We start from the raw sequence: 23,483 nt of genomic DNA on the forward strand, positions 1-23,483 counted from the left end.
ATCTTGTCTTCACCAATATGTATAATTTGTTAAGATTTATAATGGCACATTATTAAATGTGCAGGAACAGGGGAAAGATAAAAAAGACATGATGACTCCTTGCTGTCCCCAGTTCACCTGGCCATGCTGCTGCTCCAGTTTCAACTGTTCTGCCTTACTATTATTTGACCATGCTGGTCATTTATGAACATTTGAACATCTTGACCATGTTCTGTTATAATCTCCACCCGGCATAGCCAGAAGAGGACTGGCCACCCCACATATGCTCTCTCTAATTCTCTTTCTTTCTCTCTCTCGGAGGACCTGAGCCCAAGGACCGTGCCCCAGGACGACCTGACATGATGACTCCTTGCTGACCCCAGTCCACCTGACTGTGCTGCTGCTCCAGTTTCAACTGTTCTGCCTTGTTATTATTCGACCATGCTGGTCATTTATGAACATTTGAACATCTTGGCCATGTTCTGTTATAATCTCCACCCGGCACAGCCAGAAGAGGACTGGCCACCCCACATAGCCTGGTTCCTCTCTAGGTTTCTTCCTAGGTTTTGGCCTTTCTAGGGAGTTTTTCCTAGCCACCGTGCTTCTACACCTGCATTGCTTGCTGTTTGGGGTTTTAGGCTGGGTTTCTGTACAGCACTTTGAGATATCAGCTGATGTACGAAGGGCTATATAAATACATTTTGATTTGATTTCATTTAACATGTCAGTCCATATGCACTCGATTAGCAAATGGAATCCGCAAGCTTTTCTATAGGTCAATTTTTCAATGATGGCTAGGCTAGGCTACTTCATTTTTATAGCCAAGCTGTGCTTACTCAATATGAGTGGCTGAGAAAATAAAGATAAGAATAGTTATTTCACTCCACACATCAACCACTGTTTGAGAAGTATGCTCCTGCTGCGCGACAGGTGATATTCATCCTAAACTCTGCATGTCATGAGCTCTCCAACCCTGTTCCTTCAGCTACTCAGTGCTTCATTTGGGAAACCAAACAAACAAAACATGCACTTTCATACCCTAATCTGTTTCACCTGTCTTGTGCTTGTCTCCACCCCCACCTGGTGTCTCCCATTTTCCCCCATTATCCCCTGTGTATTTACAGTGGGGAGAACAAGTATTTGATACACTGCTGATTTTGCAGGTTTTCCTACTTACAAAGCATGTAGAGGTCTATAATTGTGTATCATAGGTACACTTCAATTGTGAGAGACGGAATCTAAAACAAAAATTCAGAAAACCACATTGTATGATTTTTAGGTAATTAATTTGCATTTTGTAATTTAATTTGCAGTATTTGACACATCAGAAAATCAGAACTTAATATTTGGTACAGAAACCTGTGTTTGCAATTACAGAGATCATATGTTTCCTGTAGTTCTTGACCAGGTTTGCACACACTGCAGCAGGGATTTTGGCCCACTCCTCCATACAGACCTTCTCCAGATCCTTCAGGTTTTGGGGCTGCCACTGGGCAATACGGACTTTCAGCTCCCTCCAAAGATTTTCTATTGGGTTCAGGTCTGGAGAATGGCTAGGCCACTCCAGGACCTTGAGATGCTTCTTACGGAGCCACTCCTTAGTTGCCCTGGCTGTGTGTTTCGGGTCGTTGTCATGCTGGAAGACCCAGCCACGACCCATCTTCAATGCTCTTACTGAGGGAAGGAGGTTGTTGGCCAAGATCTCACGATAAATGGCCCCATCCATCCTCCCCTCAATACGGTGCAGTCGTCCTGTCCCCTTTGCAGAAAAGCATCCCCAAAGAATGATGTTTCCAGCTCCATGCTTCATGGTTGGGATGGTGTTCTTGGGGTTGTACTCATCCATCTTCTTCCTCCAAACACGGCGAATGGGGTTTAGACCAAAAAGCTCTATTTTTGTCTCATCAGACCATATGACCTTCTCCCATTCCTCCTCTGGATCATCCAGATGGTCATTGTCAAACTTCAGATGGCCTGGACATGGGCTGGCTTGAGCAGGGGGACCTTGCGTGCGCTACAGGATTTTGATCCATGACAGTGTAGTGTGTTACTAATGGTTTTCTTTGAGACTGTGGTCCCAGCTCTCTTCAGGTCATTGACCAGGTCCTGCCGTGTAGTTCTGGGCTGATCCCTCACCTTCCTCATGATCATTGATGCCCCACGAGGTGAGATCTTGCATGGAGCCCCAGACCGAGGGTGATTGACCATCATCTTGAAGTTCTTCCATTTTCGAATAATTGCGCCAACAGTTTTTGCCTTCTCACCAAGCTGCTTGCCTATTGTCCTGTAGCCCATCTCAGCCTTGTGCAGGTCTACAATTGTATCCCTGATGTCCTTACACAGCTCTGGTCTTGGCCATTGTGGAGAGGTTGGAGTCTGTTTTATTGAGTGTGTGGACAGGTGTCTTTTATACAGGTAACGAGTTCAAACAGGTGCAGTTAATGCAGGTAATGAGTGGAGAACAGGAGGGATTCTTAAAGAAAAACTAACAGGTCTGTGAGAGCCGGAATTCTTACTGGTTGGTAGGTGATCAAATACTTATGTCATGCAATAAAATGCAAATGAATTACTTAAAAATCATACAATGTGATTTTATGGATTTTTGTTTTAGATTCCGTCTCTCACAGTTGAAGTGTACCCATGATAGAAATTACAGACCTCTACATGCTTTGTAAGTAGGAAAACCTGCAAAATCGGCAGTAAAAAATCCCCACTGTATATCTGTGTTTTCTGTTTGTCTGTTACCAGTTCCTCTTGTATTGTCAGGTCATACCAGCATTTCCCGTTTTTTCTTGTTCTCAAGTTTTTGTTTCTAGTCTTCCTGGTTCTGACCTTTCTGCTTGTCCTGATCCTGCCTGCCTGACTCTGAACTGGTTTACAAGCCTCTGCCCGCCCTCGATCTGCCATTTGCCTGCCTCCGATGTTTTAATAAATGATCTGCGAATCGTACTAGCCGCCTCCTGTGTCTGCATCTGGGTCTTATCCTGAGTCGTGACAATGCGTTTGGGTGTTTTGAATGAACCATCACCTTAGAAAGCGCTGTCCATTTTGTTGTGTTTGGCTTTTAAACAACATCAACAAAGACCATGTTTTACACTCAGTTTCAATCTGCTGTTGAACTTCTTTCTTCAAATTGATCATCACAGTGAGGTGAGTTTTAAAACCATGATGGTTTTTTAAAACCTGAATGGCACAAATACACAATTCCTGTCTCAATAGTCTCAAGGGTTCTTCTTTAACCTGTCCCCTCCCCTTCATCTACACTGATTGAAGTGGATATAACAAGTGACATCAATAAGGGAGCATAGCGTTCACCTGTATTCGTAACACCCTCAATATCATCAGCTTAACATGTGTATGTGACAAATATAATTTTGATTTGTACTTAATATTTTGTACACTCAGTGTATGTGTATTGAAATGCGAAGCGACTATGTCTTTTATGTGTTGATGGGGGGTATGTATCAGGTAGGGTGGTTGTGTTGTTTTTGTGTTGTTTCTGTTTATTTGAGTTTTAATTTTGCTTTGTTGTTTAAACTTATATTTAAAAACTGTATATATATTAAAAGAACAACAAGAAACTGTAAGCAACATAACTGTAAAGAACAAAGAATACAATATTTTATTTCAACAGAGAGTTGGGAGAAAAGTTTGTGTGTTGAAGAAATCCCTCTTTCATCTTGTTGTGATGTATTGTCAGCTCCTCCACACTACCAGGCCTTTCACCATACTTCAGTTTCCATGGTGATAACAGTACAGGACTATAAATCTTACTCTGAGGCTGTAGGAAATTGTATGTGTGACAGGGGATGAGGGTTAGATGGGCTTCTAACATTCTCTTAAATTGTCCTCAGGTTCTGGACACAGATGAACTGAGCTTCACCTAAAAGATTGAGAAAGGATGATAGTTATTTAGGAGAAAACTGCAATAAATTGCTATGTAAAACATGCTACTGGTTCACACTGTAGGGTTTCATTCATTCTGTCATCATCTCTTTCTCTGTTATTTCATATAGAATATATTTTGCAGCAGAGACCACGTGTGAAAATGAACCACTCAGTCAGATCAGATTTGGTTGATCCTGAGGCAACTTATTTGTGCTTGTTTCTTGGAGCAAGAGCAGGAGGCCAAACAACTGTGTAAGTGCTATGAGACAGGCCCTGGACTTGAGCACACTCTTTCAATATTGATGTGGCTGAAATTGTGAGCAGACAGGAGATGAGGCAGCCAGCTGTTGGCCTGATAAAATGTTACCATAGAAGAATGATCTGACACTGATATAAGGAGGCTCCCACTGACAACAGGCTACAAAAGCAGTGACGGCTGTTGAAATTAGTTACCAGCCAGGATACTGTGGAAGCTCACTTTAAGCAGTATAAGGACAACACCCAGATAACTTGCTTCAAACCAGTAATAACACTGTTCTCAGAAACAGAACAAGGTTTTGACATTTTTGTCTGTTTGAAGAACTGTGGTTTCAGTGTTGCTTCAAACATCTGACAAATCAGTATTCTGGCACGAATACTATGCTAGATGAAGGCACAGCCAGCAGGTTGTCAACAGGTAGATAGATCATCACACAGCTCATCACACAGTGTTGGTGCACTGCTGATCTCTCATATAACTGAATCTATCCCCACAGGCTTGCCATTATACAAATCTGATGTGAAGATGTGGGCCTTTCCCCTTAGCCTGGTCTCATAGACATAACATAGTAAAAGCTACCAGTAAATCAGATGACAAAGGGAGGAGAGTAATAGAGAAGAGAAGGGAACAGATCGGCTTTATAGCTAGAACCTGGCAATCATCTTCAAAGAGATCCCTTTGAACATGCTGATTCAGGACCTGTGTATTATGGTGTGTCAGTACTTGTGAGGCTCAGGCTGCTGACTGGCGTTTGGATGAAACACGGCTCTACAGCTGTTCTTTCAGCCATGCAGGATTGGGGGCACTAAATGTAATTGATTACAAGGTTGAATGGATCCATTTTTGCCACAGTTTGATTATCCAACAGGGCTTTCAGAAATAAATAACACAAGCAGATTAGGGATTGACCATTAATCTCCTCTCCTCAAATCAACATTTTCTCTATCACACCCACACACACAGAAGCCCCCATCATTATCCTAGTCTATATAGACAGAGAAATATCACAACATTATACTGACATTTCAAAAAGGTTAGGAAGACCTATCCCTGACTGGCATAGTTACTGGTTGTTAGTGTTGTGTACATACTCTAGCGAGGCATAAAGGATTTGAATGGGTCTATTGAAGAGAACACTACAATTGAACATGTGATAAGGACTGAAGATCCATTTCATCATAGCTAAGCGACCCCCCACCCCAAGTGAACCCCCCCCACACACACACACACACACACACATTAGTATTCTGATGCAGCCATCCCCAAGCAGTAGCCGGTGCCAGACACTTAATTTGTCATTTATTGCTGCATGACAAATGAAGTAATTGAACTTCTTGCCCACGGAACATCTCTGCCAGCCTGGTGAACTTTTTCCTCATTGTGGCTGAGACAGTGATGAGACGACCTCTGTGAAAAATCAGACCCCCGTTGAGGACAAATTTACAATGTCATCAAAATAACCATGCCAATGCAATACAAGTAAATTCAAGCGAATGAAATTGAGCCCAAACAACTAAAAGATTCCTAAACAACACATTGCTGGTTTGTATTCCTTGCAGTCTTGTTTGAGAGCAACAGTGACATGGGGGTCCAAGTATCAAATATCAGTGCAAGTGCACATTTTGAAGTGCAAGTACAAAAACAAGAAAAACCTAATTTAGCATCAGGACACCTTTCTTACCCTTTTATGTCGGGCTCTCTGAAACACAATCGGATATCAAAAAGCACAATGTTTGTTCAGCTTTCATCCAATTTGAACACGCTGCTTGTCTCACACATAGTATTTATGAGCCACGGTGTAAGCCATGAACTTAACATCTCCCCAGAGCCAGCTACCAGCCCCCGTTTGTAGATCTGCACTCTGGGTCCTGTCTGCTGATTCACAAGGAGAGCGAGAGCAAGAGAGGGAGGAAGGTTAAAGAGAGAGAGAGAGAGAGAGAGAGAGAGAGAGAGAGAGAGAGAGAGAGAGAGAGAGAGGAGGGAGGGAGGGAGGGGGAGGGAGGAGAGGAGCGAGGGAGGGAGGGAGGGAGGGGGAGGGGGAGGGGGAGGGGGAGGGAGGGAGGGAGGGAGGAGGGAGGGAGGGAGGGAGGGAGGGAGGGAGGGAGGGAGGGAGCTATAACTTAGTCTCTCCTGAGGAAGTTACAGTCGTACCCAGGCAGGTGGTCAATTTTAAGGTTTGTCTCAACTCAGTCAGCTGGTTTCATTAGGTGCCATTGTCTAGGCCAGCCATTAAATCTTGACACTAACTCCAATATTTAGCTTCCAATCTTTCCTTCATACTATGTACTGTAGGCTTCAGATTTAGTAGCTCAGAATTCTGTATTGGGTATATAATGGGTGCTAGCTGATGTGTATTCAGTAATGCATACTCATAATTATGTAATAACAGAACAGGCCTACAACATTCTGTGAGAACTTGTGCTTTATCAACTTAAGTTTAGATGGTTTAATTCAACTGTAGACAACCTCACCTCTCCCACTTCAGTTTGTTTTGATCAAAAGAACAGAGAATGAGGTTGCCATGAGCACCTGTCTGAGTGTGATGAAATCAATTGAACCTACGAGGGCAGCATACCCAAAAAGTCAAAAGTCCCTCCATGAATCAGCCTCATGGTATCTGACAACATTTTGAGTGACATCTTGTGTCTCGCTTCTCCCAAAGCAATTCTGTGTAAGCTTCAAGGCTACACCCTGTCTCATGAGCCATTACCCAACCTCTCGCCGTGGGCACTACTAATTTGGCATGTCCAGACAACCTTGACATCAATCATTGGAGAACGACCAATTAGCCTTTTAGCCTTGGCTCTCACAGGGCCCCATTACGTCTCTGTGGTGGCACACTCTGCCAATCTGCAACAATACATTTCAATCAAATAGTTTTTACGAATATCAAAACAATTTATGTTCAAGAATTGACCATCAACTGTGAATGAAACCAGACTCAATGTCAAGATGACTCAATTTCACACACGCGCTAATGCACACATGCACGCACACATACACAAACCAGCTTGTCTCTCACTCATCTCATTCTTGATCATTAGTACACAGATGGTCACACTGTATTTCATTATGTCTGTTTATTTGGGTGCAAATGTATTTATTTGAACAACTTAACTTCTTCCTTAACTCTTATGTTAACTCTCATTGGATAGTCTACCAGTCTCTTGCTAACCATGCCCTCCATACTTCCTGGATGCTGATCTTCAATCCCCCAGAAAGAGATAGGGATTGACTGAGATCCAGAAGAATTGCCAGAAACAGGGCAGTTCAATAATGTCCAACATGCATACGGAGAGAGATCGATACAAAATTCCGATCTCCAATTGATTAAATGCATCTGTTCTCTGCTCCAAGGATAATCTCACCCGCTGATTTATTTGTGCGGAGAATGTTTTACAGAAGATGCAATATTGATCTCTCTCCCTTTCCTCCCTATCCACCCCCATTCATTCTCACAGTGGCTGGAGGACAGGCAGTCCAGTTCTGATCTTTTATTCACTAATATGTCTTCTGACCAATCAGCTCTGAATAATATCTGATGTGAAAAGATCTGATGTGACAAAATGTAATGTCACAACAAAACTAAATGGAGCACATGACAACGACATGGATGGAGCGCAGAAGAGCAATAAAGTCACATGATGTCCCTGAGCTCCACAAAAAGCTGAAGATGTCAGGACCACTGATGTACAAAACCTTATCAAAGTCAATTATAATGAAAATGAGTGACAACAGGTTTACTGGTACCCATAATTAAAGTTCTGGATCTGATTCTGATTCTTCCTTACAAAAAGAGTTGGAAATATAACATTTTCCATTGCCAAAATGGATGTATATTGATGTACTATAAGCTGTAAAAAGCTGTGACTGTGAGGTTAAATGAGGTAAAAATGCTAGACAACAACGCGCACCTGTAAACGGCAGGTAGCCTAGTGGTTAGAGCGGTCGCAAAAGGTTGCTGGATTGAATCCTCGAGCGGACAAGGTACAAATCTGTCATTCTGCCCCTGAACAAGGCAGTTAACCCCACTGTTCCCAGGTAGGCTGTCATTGTAAATTATAATTTGTTCTTAACTGACTTGCCTGGTTAAATGAACAATGGGTCCATCATTATCAGTCAAATAGATTTCCTTCCAAGACAAGTGATCAGTATCTAGGACTGGGTCATGACACCTCCATTCAGATTAAAATATTCATCTGAATAATGGTATCATGCACTAGTAATTGAGTACCGTTGAGGAGTATTCGGAGGATGCTGTCTACCTGTGTCTGATTCAGCCATACTCTAACCACATTTCTTTAAATCGAATCAACGTCTACAATACAGAAACACTTTCATTGATTTCAAAGTGATACTTGAGACAGAATAAGACCAGCGGGGCCAAAGAGGACAGAGAAATTCTGGGGTTTTCTCTGTCATGAAATCTCCCTCCGTACTGAATTACTCCCCAATCCTTGAGATAGCATCTTGAAAACATGAACTGCCAGCGTTTACATTACAAAGTCAGAGGGAGGGCAAAAGTAGAATGTGGAGACAAGACAGTAGGGCTATTGGGACTTGAAATGTTTCCACCTGGAAATGGAATGTGCCCAACATGTCATTAAAATCTTAATTGTCTCATATTAATAGGACATATCTCCTGTGTTTATACTCACTCTGCATAGTGATGTTTGGCATATAAGATATCCTATTACATTTCCAGCCGCTCTGGCTGCCCCTTGAGGAGAGAGGACAAGGGATAACAGAGATGAGGAAAACCCTCTGCTCTTTTCATCTGCAGGGCTATTCGTTATTCTAGCCAGCAGAGCCCCTAACTAAGTCCTCCATTTAGTGTTCCCATACCACATTCTCATATGAAAGCTAGATAGTGAGGACGTCCTCCAGACTAGAAGCTATTCTGCACCTGTGCACTTAATAATGGATGACATTACTTTTAACATTCCAGAGGTGGCACCAGAGGTCCCAGAGTGGTGGGGCAAATAGAATTCTCTGGTAATCTAACCAGGTAAAACTCTAGACTAGGGCTGTGGCAGTCATGACATTTTGTCAGCCGGTTATTGTCATTCAAAAGACTGCCGATCTCAAGGAATATGACCGCTAATGAACATAAACAAGTTTAGCATCTCCACCTATAAGCCGCTGATGTGTGCCTTTGGAACATCTACATTTAGAAAAGTCTAAGAAATCAGTTTACTATACACCATCACAATAAATCTATCATTTATTTTAGTCAGGTCTAAAGACACATTATGATATGAAGAAGAAAATCATTCCGAAGAGAAGATGAATTGGCCTACTGCATGTTATCTGGCTATGCTCCATGCCATAGGTTGTAGGCTTGTTCATTTATCAGACAAGATATGCTTATAAGGTGGTGCCAGTATTTGATATTATATGATTTTATAGTGAAAATAATATAATTGAACTTAGCTGAATAAAAAATAATAATAATAATAATTTCCATTCCAGAGTGAGTGTGCATATGAAGTGGCTATGTTGAGTGTAAAGTGATCATTTGAAACAGGTCCTATATATGCTAGATTTAGAGTTATTTTAGCAACTTTAGTTGTGAATGATACAAACCTTAGAATGTCTTAGAAATCAAACCATATATGGGCTGCATGGTGCGACTATAGGCTATTGATGATTTGAGAATGTCGCAAAACAAACTTGAGCTCTGATCATTGCCTCAGACTGCACAGCTGTTCTCTCATTACGTGATCATATTTTCCCAATTTAATCTGTCTTTACTAATATGTCAAATGAGTTTAAATTTAGAATGGCCCGTTATCAAACAGGGACAGGGTAAAAAAGACATGTCATCCGTATGCACTCGAATAGCAAATGGAGGTTACAAGCTTTCCCGCCGGTCTGTTTTTCAATGATGCCCTGTAGGCTACTTTGCTTTTAAAGTGGAGCTGTGCTTAATACGAGCAGCTGAAAAATAAATATAAGAACACTTAGTTCAGTCCATGCATCAACCACTGTTTGAAGAGGATGCTCTCACTGCGCATCAGATGATATTCAACCCAAACTCTGCATGTCATGGGCTGTCCAACCCTGTGCTTGCAGCTAACCAGTGCTTAATTTGGGAAACCAAGTGAAATCTGTTCCAGGAACATCGATAGCAACATGTTTTTCGCAATGAAACATATAACTGTAGAGAGCCCGTCTGAGCGCTCGAATAAGGAATGAAGGAGACAGAGGAGATGGATGGTGAAATATTCTGTGTAGCTAATTAATTATGAAAATATAGAAATTCCCTATTACTAGGCTATCAAAATCAAATACACATTTTCTATAATTGTAGGCTAACTGTGAGCCGGCCAACACAATCCATGAACCAACAGCATCATCTAGGGCTATATGTTCTCTCCCAGACTCGTGGAAATACACTGCTCAAAAGAATAAAGGGAACACATAAACAACACGATGTAACTCCAAGTCAATCACACTTCTGTGAAATTAAACTTAGGAAGCAACACTGATTGACAATAAATTTCACATGCTGTTGTGCAAATGGAATAGACAACAGGTGGAAATTATAGGCAATTAGCAAGACACCCCCAATAAAGGAGTGGTTCTGCAGGTGGTGACCACAGACCACTTCTCAGTTCCTATGCTTCCTGACTGATGTTTTGGTCACTTTTGAATGCTGGCGGTGCTTTCACTCTAGTGGTAGCATGAGACGGAGTCTACAACCCACACAAGTGGCTCAGGTAGTGCAGCTCATCCAGGATGGAACATCAATGCGAGCTGTGGCAAGAAACATTCTGTGTCTGTCAGCGTAGTGTCCAGAGCATGGAGGCACTACCAGGAGACAGGCCAGTACATCAGGAGACGTGAAGGAGGCCGTAGGAAGGCAACAACTCAGCAGCAGGACCGCTACCTCCGCCTTTGTGCAAGGAGGAGCAGGAGGAGCACTGCCAGAGCCCTGCAAGATGACCTCCAGCAGGCCACAAATGTGCATGTGACTGCTCAAATGGTCAGAAACAGACTCTATGAGGGTGGTATGAGGGCCCGACGTCCACAGGTGGGGGTTGTGCTTACAGCCCAACACCGTGCAGGGCGTTTGGCATTTGCCAGAGAACACCAAGATTGGCAAATTCGCCACTGGCGCCCTGTGCTCTTCACAGATGAAAGCAGGTTCACACTGAGCACATGTGACAGAGTCTGGAGACGCCGTGGAGAACGTTCTGCTGCCTGCAACATCCTCCAGCATGACCGGTTTGGCGGTGGGTCAGTCATGGTGTGGGTTGGCATTTCTTTGGGGGGCCGCACAGCCCTCCATGTGCTTGCCAGAGGTAGCCTGACTGCCATTAGGTACCAAGATGAGATCCTCAGACCCCTTGTGAGACCATATGCTGGTGCGGTTGGCCCTGGGTTCCTCCTAATGCAAGACAATGCTAGACCTCATGTGGCTGGAGTGTGTCAGCAGTTCCTGCAAGAGGAAGGCATTGATGCTATGGACTGGCCCGCCCGTTCCCCAGACCTGAATCCAATTGAGCACATCTGGGACATCATGTCTCGCTCCATCCACCAACGCCACGTTGCACCACAGACTGTCCAGGAGTTGGCAGATGCTTTAGTCCAGGTCTGGGAGGAGATCCCTCAGGAGACCATCCGCCACCTCATCAGGAGCATGCCCAGGCGTTGTAGGGAGGTCATACAGGCACGTGGAGGCCACACACACTACTAAGCCTCATTTTGACTTATTTTAAGGACATTACATCAAAGTTGGATCAGCCTATAGTGTGGTTTTCCACTTTAATTTTGAGTGTGACTCCAAATCCAGACCTCCATGGGTTGATAAATTTGATTTCCATTGATAATTTTTGTGTGATTTTGTTGTCAGCACATTCAACTATGTAAAGAAAAAAGTATTTAATAATAATATTTAATTCATTCAGATCTAGGATGTGTTATTTTAGTGTTCCCTTTATTTTTTTGAGCAGTGTATATTTTGGAGTGGAGCATAAGCTAACCAGCCCATTGAGGTAGTGGCAGATAGCCTAGTGGTTAGAGCGTTGGGCCAGTAACTGAAAGGCTGTTGGATCGAATCCCTGAGCTGACAAGGTAAAACATCTGTCATTCTGCCCCTGAACGAGGCAGTTAACCCGCTGTTCCCCGGTAGGCTGTCATTGCAAATAAGATTTTGTTCTTAACTGACTTGCCTAGTTAAATGAAGATTTTAAAAATATATATTAAATCCAATATGCATAATAATTACAGTCCACACTCAAAGCTGATTGCTCAAATGTGTTACATTTTGGTGTATAGGCTATAGGGTTTTCTATGTACCAAAGACAACTGAAATTAGTTTTATTTTATGTTTTTTTTGCTATGCGTAATATGTGGTAGTCTATGTATTGTATAACAGCACAATTATTTTATTCAGTGGGGTTTTCAAGCATGGTCTCATAAGCCTATGCATAAGATCTAATATGCCAATGAGTGTTTTGAATTAATCATCACCTTAGAAAGCGCTGTCCATTTCGTTGTGTTAGGCTTTGAAATAACATCCACAGCAACCATGTTTTACACTCAGTTTCAACATGCAGTTGAACTTCATCACAGTCAGGTGCGTTTTAAAATCACAATACTGTTTAGATGATAAGTGTTTGATGTGATTTTTATTGCATTTATGTCAGAGTGGTTATGGGACAATAGAGCCATGAGTAGCAGATCATGAGGACCTGATGTAGGAAAATATATAGCCCTGAGTACCAGGCCATTAGGACCTGATGGAGGGAAAATAGAGCCCTGAGTACCAGGCCATTAGGACCTGATAGAGGGACAATAGAGCCCTGAGTACCAGGCCATTAGAACCTGATGGAGGGACAATAGAGCCCTGAGTACCAGGCCATTAGTGACCTGACTATCATTAGTGATTTGGGTACTACCAAAGCATGTACCAGGCCTTTAGTGAGTACCAGGCCATTAGTGACCTGACTATCATTAGTGATTTTAGTACTACCAAAGCATGACCAGACTTCACTGCAGTCATGACTTATGACTGCGGGTGTGGCGGTAACACGGACACCGCAGCAGCCCTACTCTGGTTCCAGTAGGGTATGACAGTGATTAATCAGTTGTAAAAAAGTTATATATGGGCTAGGATAGGGCCAGAGTTTTTCTAATTAGGTCATATGGTTTTAAAAAACTCCTGGAAATACTCCTGGCCCTGGGGAGGATGAAAACCCTGTCAAACTGCAGTAATCTAGTAATTATACGAACAGGTGGGTTTTCTATACACAGACACAGAGACAAGAACTACGATTGGGCAAAAGAACTCACAGGATTGAGCTTGCTTTATGCAGGTTTGCATCATTTAGGCCAGGGATGGGCCACTTTGATTGGGGTGGGGGCCACAAAAAAAATGTGCGCTCATCACGAGGGGCCACATTTACCAGTAGAAATACTTCTTTCCTTTATATTTATTTTTTTATAAAGGAAATCATACTTTCTCATCTTCTGGTTGCTAGAGTTCAATTAGTTTGATATTTACGGAATATCAGTCGTTCGTTCTTTTATGTTCCATTGCAATGCTCACCGGCAACGTTCTTATCCTTTGCTAGCTAACCATCTAGCTATGGCTAACCCAGTAACAGTCACATTTTTTATGCTTTCGCATCAATATTTTTTTTATTAAACTAAATCAAAAGTGGTGGGGCACTGCTAGCCTTTTAATTACCAGACTGATTACTGCTGTAGTGAAACAGAATCAGAGGGAGTCATAGGGAAAGGTGCAGACTCAAGTGGCAATCCCTGGGCAACGCATGCCCTGTTGATAACAATCTACCAGTCTGTTAAAAGCCAACAAGCAGCAGGACAGGAAAGGACTGATACATGGCATCAGAGAAATAAAGGGCAATGGTAAAAGTGCCTAATTAAGAATGGGCAAATGATTTAGTCTTCTGTCCGACTTCCTCTCTCAATCCCTTAGCGTCTACACTCTTAGAAAAAGGGGTTCTTCAGCTGTCTCCACAGGAGAACTGTTTTTGGTTCCAGGTAGAATCATTTTGGGTTCCATGTAGAACCCTCTGTGGAAAGGGTTCTATGTGGAACCCAAAATGGATCTAGTTGGAACCAAAAGGGTTCTACCTGGAACCAAAAAGGGTTCTTCAAAAGGTTATCCTATGGGGTCAGCCGAAGAACCCTTTTAGGTTCTAGATATATCACCTTTTTTTCTAAGAGTGTAGCTGTGGTCCCGACAAATGGTTATGTAAAAAGAAAAGCAACTTTGCAGCATGCATTTCCATCTTCAGTAGTCCAAATATGTATGCCATGGCTTTAGTTTTGATAAGTATTATTGCACGGTATACTGTAATACTGTCGTTGTAAAGGCACATGAGCAAAATAGACTGGGTTAATCTGATTAGATGCCTTGTAATTCAGGGGGCCAGAGGGACATAATATCACATAGTTTACATTATTGCTATGCTCAATTTGTAAGGCTTCACAGTAAGTGATTTGCTGGGGCTCCCTATGTCAGAAAAAAAATAATCTGCTGGTGCAATTTAATAAATCAATGAACTGATGACAATAAATCTGATGACTCTTTTATCAAATGAGGCTTTGAGAGACATCATAGGAAATACAGATGTTTGGCTACAATAGTGGTAATATGTTGAAGGGTAGAAGTAGTATTGGGAATACATTTGAAGTCCATGAACCTTCTTTCCACTTTACATCTCCTCACTAACCTTCCCTCCCCTCCCCCTCTACCTCTACAGTATACATTCCTCTATGACTCAGTTCTAAATCACTCAGTGTAGCTCACTACACATTGGATACAACGCACACTGACGGCCTCTTGCTTAGTCTCAGATCTCCAATGAAGACTTCCAATTTACTGTAATAAAATCAAGGTCCATCTTACTGTAAGAAAACAGCCTGACTGCCATCTTGCAACATCAAGGGCCTCAGTGATGGCTTACGGCCTGGCTTTGCTCCTCTTTGTCTAGAACCAGAAACATCTAGTGACAGGCATAGCGAGAGACCAAGGGAGAGAGACAGGGCCAGGTTTGAGATGGCAATGTAGATAGAACTTATCTTAAAAGAAACAGACTGTTTTGCACTGAGGATCTTATGTACTTGATAATGCAATACCTTAAACTGAGTTTTATTTTCATGTAATGCCCCAGCCATTACACCCGAGAGGTGTTAAAGATATAGCCTCTGTCTATTTCTCATTACATTTTAAGTCCATTAATCGATTTATCACTATCAAGAAAGTAAGAGAGAGAGAGTCCAAATAAGACAATAGTGACATTCAGTTCACACTATCAGTTCACACTATCAGTTCACACTATCAGTTCACACTATCAGTTCACACTATCAGTTCACACTATCAGTTCACACTATCAGTTCACACTATCAGTTCACACTATCAGTTCACACTATCAGTTCACACTATCACATACAAATTAGAAAAGCACAGTGGGAGAATACCAACATTCTTTGAATGCAATGTATAAAAACAAACAATGGAGTCACCAATCAAGTGAATCAAGTATTTACCACAAACAAAGCCGTTGGCAAGGTAGCAAATACACACATGATAGGAAAATAATCACTGCATAGTGACTTGATCTGGCACGTCTCACTTTTTTGATGAAGTCATTCTATTTTGCCTATAGTGCACTGTAAGACAAGAATTCAAATGGGAGTGCAAGAAAACTTGAACTTGAGCTTCACTCTCTAACTCTCAATCAATTCATGATGCTTATTTTCTTAACAGAGAGGTAAAACTGTACTTTAAATGACCTGGGTTTATCTGAACCACCCTGGCATGCAGACTCAAGTCACCATGCACTGACTCATATTTCCTATCCAACAAACAAACACAGAAAGAGGATTAAAAAAATTGAACATTTTTTTATCCCCAAAATCACTGAGAAATTTACCTCTCGTGCCTCGCAGTGGAAATGGATTTTAGGAGGGTGACGCATCATACCTCACATTCTCTGGATCCTGAGATTGTGTATGTGTAGGGTCCAGTCCCATTAACGAGCACCTCCATAGTTTCAGAGTTTGCAGGTTTGTAGTCCACATAATACTCTTGCAGAGGCAAGCTGAGGGTGCGTTCTGTTTCCTGCACCTTTTTCTGCTGCATTTTGACCATGGAGCGCTGCTGGAGTTGCTTAATGCTGCTGGGATAGCGCTTCCAGGACACATAAATAACCAGGAGAATTATAGTCACCGACAGGAAAAGTGCCACACAGCCAGCAATAATCTTATGGAAGGATACAAACTCAAAATTCTGCTCTGGGGTGGTAGGGGAAGCCCCAGAAGGGGAGGGGATGGCCGTACCACTGCGGGTCAACTCCTCATCAACCCTGGACAAAGTGGGAAGGGGCAGGAGCTCAGACTGAGATGGGGTGTTGAGGGAGGCTGTGGTTGAGACAAAAGGGGTGGTGGGAGTGACCTTACAGATACTAAATGTTTCTACTGCATCGATCACTTTTTCTCCCTGGGCCTCCTTAGGCCCGGCACAAATCATAGTGGTCTCCTTGTTCCCCTTAAAGTTTCTCAGCCAGGCCACTAAGGGGCAGATGCTGGGGCTACAGTACCACACATTACCAGCTAGGCTGATGGTGGTCAGTGAGATCCAGGCATCCACTGTCTCCTGGGACATGTTGCTAAGCTTGTTGGAGTCCAAGTTCAGGGTCTGTAGGTTGGGGAGACATTGATACGTACTGGAATCCACTATTTGCAGTTCGTTTCCAGAAAGGTCCAGCTTTTGCAAGGACGTCCATGTCCAGGTTAGACCCTGACTTATTGACTTAATTCGGTTCCATTGCAAATAGAGTGCCCGCAGGTTGGTGAGGCGGGGAAAGTGAGAGAAGTTGATCTTGGAGAACTGGTTGTGTTCCAAATGAAGTTCGATCAGCTTAAGAAGCCCAGCAAAGGCATTTCGAGTGAGGCTTCGCAATCGATTATAGCCAAGATCGAGAAACTCCAAATTCCGCAAATCCTGAAAAACCCGCATTGGGACAGTTTTCAGAGAATTGGACCGCAAGTGGAGACTAAGCAACTTCCGCAAGCCCAGAAATTGACTGGGCTGGAGGGCTTGCAGCTTGTTGTAAGAGAGGTCAAGATTGCGTAAGTTAGGGACAGTATGGAAAGTGTTGTTTTGTAGCTGTGTGATCTTGTTAGAGCTGAGGATCAACTCTTTCAGCCTCCGTACCCCATGAAAGGCTTGGCTGTCCACTGAGTTAATGTAGTTGTGGTCGAGATAAAGCCAAACAAGCTGACTGAGGCCTGAGAACTGACTAGCGCTGAGATTCACTAAGCTGTTGTAGCGCAAAGAGAGGCCCTGGCATCCCACAGACACATTGTTTGGCACGTCCCGAAAGGCATTGGATTCACAGTATACTATTTTCCCATCACATCTACAGCTTTGAGGACAGGGGCGCTCACGAACACTGATTGGAGACGCTAGCAGCCAGCCCTGCATCAACAATGGGATCATGAGCCATCTATCTCGCATCAGGGATCCTGCAGAAATGGGGGTGGGGGGTGGGTGGGGGGTGGAGATAGGGACACTCAAAAAGTGCATACATTTATGTCAGTAAGCATAATGTAATTCAAAATGAGAGCATGCTGAGAATAAACATTTTGACACTGTGAATGAAGTGGGAGGGGAAATATTATCTACAATATATGTTCAGCAATATTTGCTTAAACCAGCCTTCTCAACTTTTTTAGGGGACCAGCAAGCTGTGGTCCTTCCTGCTTGGAGAATCACTAACATTCAAACTAGCACATAAGATAAATCAGTGTCATCCCAGATGTTTTGACACACACTGAGGTGTATGGTAAAAACATCTAACCTAAATGCAAGAGCTGCATGCTGCAAGAGATCAGCTGCGAGTGTGCTTTTTTTAACATGAATTAGAAATGACATCCATCAACATTGAATTCCTGTGGGTGATATTGAGAGTAATGTGAGGTAAAATGAAAGGTGAGTAGTTCAAGAGGGATAGCAACTATAAAGGAATCATGCTCTATAATTATTTTCAATAAACTATTATGATTAAGACAATGGCCAAGCAGGAATATCTGTAAATTCAAAGATAATTGATGGGAATCTGTAATTTCAAAGAATCTATTAGCCAAGCCTCAAGCCACAAATTTATTGGGACATAAAACCTGTTGTAAAAGTGGTGACCTTCAGTCTCACATACCATAATACTTTCATTTAAGTAATTGGACGTTTTATGTAATACTATATCATGGGACAATAGGACAGCTCAGTTGTGTATAAATGCAAATAACAAACTGAGACAGAAGAAGACTAAAGAGGAGGCAACGTTTCTGGTTAGTAATTAAACAGAATCAAAGCTATTCAAATCAGCCCCTGATTCCTTTGACTTCTTTATTAATTTCGGTCTCTATGTAATGCATTACATTTTGCTAATGAGAACAGTGTCAAAACGGCATCCCATGAAGGCAGATTGAACACTGATGAGACCAAAAACATAGGAAACCTGTTGATCAAAGTGAAGACTATTTATATATATATCAAAGCTGTATTATGACTACTGACCATAGCTTGCCCTCCTAAGAAAATGAAATTGCGGTTACAAACTCGAGAAAACCCTTAAAGTTATCAAAGCTATAACTTAATAGCAAGACGTTTCAGATGGAGAAATGCTGTCTGCCTGGTAGGCTAATTTCATAAAGGCCACTATCCTAGCCTACAACGGCGGCACATTCGCATTAGCATACGGCAGATTGATAATAGTGTTCCCTTCATGAGGGTCTGCATGGCATATTATGCCTCTAGGGATTTTTCTGTATTTTGTTCTGGAATTATAGGACTTTGAATTATATTCCAATAGCATAGGAAATACATAACACATGGGTTTTCACAATAGCCTAATGTAATCAATGTCGTGATTCGTTTGTCTTTGAGCAGTTGCCTTGCCTTCCATGAGAGCAATGTAGTTGGGCAAATGGAACACATTTGTATGATGTTCAACATACCCATCATGTTTTCGTGGTGTCGGCTCCTTTTCATAGGTTAGAGCCCTCTGATGCTTGATTCCAAAGCCCGCATGTCGCGCGCAATCCTCACTTGGTTGGACAAATAGCCTAACCAACACAGCTGAACTAGCCCACTCAACGAAGCCAATGCAGCTACTTTGCTCCTTGGCCAAACGGACTGCACTGCAGAGCTACTGCTTTGCTTCAAAGTCTTGTAAGTATGGAGTAGCCTTATATCTCCTTATTTCAGTTGCATACCACGACTCAAAGTATATAAGCAAAGAAAAAGCACTGTAGTCTATTCAACAGATGACGACGGAAAAACCCATTGGCCGCATATAGTCTAACATGAAAAAATACACTTTAAAAATAAGTTTATATCTTTTATCTGCGGTTTGAATCTAGAACAAGCAACACAATACGCGGATATTCCCAGTGTAAGCTTGTATTCCAGTCAGCAAGCGCCAGTGTATGCGTGAGATTCAACCAAGCGGATTACTGGTTTTTGCCGTGTTTCGCCTTTCTCGCTCTCTCGTCTAGTCGCAACTGGTCCTGATGAGAGAAAATGACTATTCGAGTGCTGGCAAATGCTCGTGCGCTCAGACTGCAAGACAATGATATTCAGGATGCCCTCTCCCGGTCATATCGCGTGCTTCAGTAGTGTTGCCATCGAATGGATGGATAGGCCTACACAAACGAAATGAATTGAACATTTGTGTATGTTTTTGCACAATTAACTATACGCTACTTTTTAGGGATGTAGGCTTAACGATTCACCGACAGGCTTGCGCATCCGTCCGGGTTTCAAATGTTTAACATCGGCAGAGTGCGTTGGGGACACCAAACCAATCCAAATGTAGCATGCATCGTCAGAAATTGATTGAAACGTTACGAATTGCCAGTTCACGATTTCCTTTGTTGCTCAAATTCCTTTATTTTTACCTTCCGAAAATACCTCTCATATTTTGAGACAACTGGGTCCTCCTCTCCTTCAGTGTAAAACTAAGCATGTCATTATGTTGACAATCATTGATGTACAAGTAATTTTGTATTCCGAACAACCCCAGGCACTATCTGTAGCCAAGTCAAACTGCGCGCAGTGCCAACGAGCACTGACCAATGAGAGGTAGGCCTATTTCTAAACTGGCACATCTGAACCCAAGGCCCCAACCGCAAGGGGACCCCCATTGATTTTGTTAGCCACTCTCACGCAGATATAATTTTAACATTACATAAATTATGGCAAAATGTGTAGAATTTCAACTACACCCAATGGGAAAATCTTTAGAATTGAATTAAACTGCAATTTTATCTCTCCGACCCCATGGGAAAATTAGTTTAGTAGAATGCTGCTGGAGGGAAAAGCTGCCATTTTTACCAGTTGTGCAAGTTTTTTATTTTTTTATTTGCACTGATTGTAACTTTATCTGTACATAACTCAAAAGAGCTTCTGCACATCAGAACAGTTACCTCAATTTGGAGGAGGACTTCTACTTCAATGAGTCAGAGGTGAAAGACATATTGATTATCCCGGACCAGGCCCAAATCCCTGACACTCGAAGAAAGAAGGAGACGGCGCTATAGAGGCCAGCGTGAGGGATAACTGTCGAGACTACATCGGAGAGTGGATTAACAGCCTCTACCCTCCATTCTGGTGAACGGGCAATCACTGGAGAATAAACTGGATGAGTGTCATTCGAGACTATCCTTTCAACGATTACAATAGGTGTAGACCTACAGTGAAATGCTTACTTACAAGCCCTTAAGTAACAATGCCGTTTTAAGAAGATGAAAAAAAGTGTAAAAACAAATAAGAGTCAGTGTGCGGGGGTAGGGGTTAGTCGAGGTAATTGAGGTAGTATGAACATGTAGGTAGAGGTAAAGTGACTATGCATGAATAAAAAACAGAGAGTAGCAGCAGCGTAAAAATAGGGGTGGGGGGGGGGGACAGTCTGTGTAGCCATTTGATCAGCTGTTCAGGAGTCTTATGGCTTAGGGGTAGAAGCTGTTAAGAAGCCTTTTGGACCTCCCTGCTACCGCTTGCCGTGCGGTAGTAGAGAGAACAGTCTATGGCTAGGGTGGCTGGAGTATTTGGCAATTTTTTAGGCCTTCCTCTGACACCACCTGGTATAGAGGTCCTGGATGGCAGGAAGCTTGGCCATAGTCATGACTGTCTTGGTGTGTTTGGACCATGATAGTTTGTTGGTGATGTGGACACCAAGAAACTTGAAGCTCTCAACCTGCTCCACTACAGCCCCGTCAATGAGAATGTCAGTGTGCTCGGTCCTCCTTTTCCTGTAGTCCGCAAACATCTCCATTGTCTTGATCACATTGAGGGAGAGGTTGCTATCCTGGCCCCACACTGCCAGGTCTCTGACCTCCTCCCTATAGGCTGTCTCATCGTTGTTGGCGATCAGGCCTACCAATGTTGTGTCAATGGCAAACTTAATGATGGTGTTGGAGTCGTGCTTGGCCATGCAGTCATGGATGAACAGGGAGTACAGGAGGGGACTGAGCATGCACCCCTGAGGGGCCCCCTTGTTGAGGATCAGTGTGGCAGATGTGTTGTTACCTACCCTTACCACCTGGGTGCTGCCCGTCAGGAAATCCAGGATCCAGTTGCAGAGGGAGTGCAATAGAGATTGCGTCATCTGTGGATCTGTTAGGGCGGTATGCAAATTGGAGTGGGTCTAGGGTTTCTGGGATAATGGTGTTGACGTGAGCCATGACCAGCCTTTGAAAGCACTTCATGGCTACAGACGTGAGTGCTACGGGTCGGTAGTCATTTAGGCAGGTTACCTTATTGTTGTTGGGCACAGGGATTATTGTGGTCTGCTTGAAACATATTGGTATTACAGACTCAGGGACAGGTTGAAAATGTCAGTGAAGACACTTGCCAGTTGGTTAACACATGCACGGAATACACGTCCTGGTAATCCATCTGGCCCTGAGGCCTTGTGAATGTTGATTTGTTTAAAGGTCTTACTCACATCGGCATGATGCTCTTGTGCATGCTTCAGTGCTGCTTGCCTTGAAGCGAGCAGAGAAGTTATTTAATTCGTCTGGTAGGCTCGTGTCAATGAGCAGCTCGTGGCTGTGCTTCCCTTCGTAGTCCGTAATAGTTTGCAAGACCTGCCACCTCCGATGAGCATCGGAGCCGGTGTAGTACGATTCAATCTTAGTCCTGTATTGACGCTTTGCCTGTTTGATGGTTCGTCTGAGGGCATAGCGGGATTTCTTATAAGCGTCCTGGTTAGAGTCCCGCTCCTTGAAAGCTGCAGCTCTACCCTTTAGCTCAGCGCGAATGTTGCTTGTAATCCATGGCTTCTGCTTGGAGTATGTACATATGGTCACAATGGGGACGACATCAACGATGCACTTATTAATGAAGCCAGTGACTGATGTGGTGTACTCCTCAATGCCATCGGAGTAACCCCGAAACATATTCCAGTCTGTGCTAGCAAAACTGTCCTCATGATAAACTGTAGATCATACTATTTACCTAGAGAGTTTTCATCTATATTTTTCATAGCTGTCTATTTACCACCACAAACCAATGCTGGCACTAAGCCCGCACTCAACGAGCTGTATAGGGCCATAAGCAAACAAGAAAATGCTTACCCAGAGTTGACTCCCCTAGTGGCTGGTGACTGTAATGCAGGAAAACTAAAATCTGTTTTACCTATTTTTTTACCAGCATGTCACCAGTGCAACTAGAGCTGATTAAACTCTAGATCAACTTTACTCCACACACAGAGACACATACAAAGCTCCCCCTCGCCCTCGCCCTCAATTTGACAAATCTGACCATAACTCCATGATTCCTGCTTACAAGCAAAAACTCAAACAGGAAGTATCATGTTTAACACTATTATTGAGTCCATGCAACTTACTTTGTGACTTGTTCAGGACATTTTTACTCCTGAACTTAATTAGGCTTGCCATACAAAGGGGTTGGACACTTATTGACTCAAGACATTTCAGCTTTGATATTTTTATTAATTTGTAAACATTTTGAAAAACATAATTCCTTTTCAGCATTATTGGGTATTGTGTGTATGCCAGTGAGAAAAACATCAACATTTAATCTATTTAGAATTCAGGCTGCAACACCACAAAATGTGGATTAAGTCAAGGGGTGTGAATACGTTCTGAAGCCACTGTACATAATTTACACACACAAGTCAGCTCTGGGTGGGGAACGACCAATGGGTGGGTATCCCTGTGACTCTTGCTTTTATTTCACATCCATGGGCTTATTAACACTAAATATAACAATTACATTATTAATACTACCTTCTTTTTTCAAAAACAATGGCAATGGTAGCTATTCTCTCTTGGAATTTGAAAGGCCTAAATT

General features: G+C 42.7%; 1 protein-coding gene across 1 annotated transcript in view; it reads right to left on the bottom strand.

The window, feature by feature from the left end:
• LOC124036268 (leucine-rich repeat transmembrane neuronal protein 4-like) overlaps positions 1–19,636 on the bottom strand; it is a 34,993-nt gene extending 15,357 nt beyond the window's left edge. The window contains exons 1-2 of the mRNA XM_046350597.1: positions 19,124–19,636; positions 16,039–17,632 (exon numbers count right to left, since the gene is read on the bottom strand). Of these exons, the coding sequence (XP_046206553.1) occupies positions 16,083–17,632; positions 19,124–19,157 (1,584 nt within the window). The 5' untranslated portion in view covers positions 19,158–19,636 and the 3' untranslated portion in view covers positions 16,039–16,082. The remainder of the gene's footprint in view (positions 1–16,038; positions 17,633–19,123) is intronic.
• Positions 19,637–23,483: the final 3,847 nt, after the last annotated feature.

Source organism: Oncorhynchus gorbuscha, linkage group LG05, assembly GCF_021184085.1.
Source record: "Oncorhynchus gorbuscha isolate QuinsamMale2020 ecotype Even-year linkage group LG05, OgorEven_v1.0, whole genome shotgun sequence".
Classification (NCBI taxonomy): domain Eukaryota; kingdom Metazoa; phylum Chordata; class Actinopteri; order Salmoniformes; family Salmonidae; genus Oncorhynchus; species Oncorhynchus gorbuscha.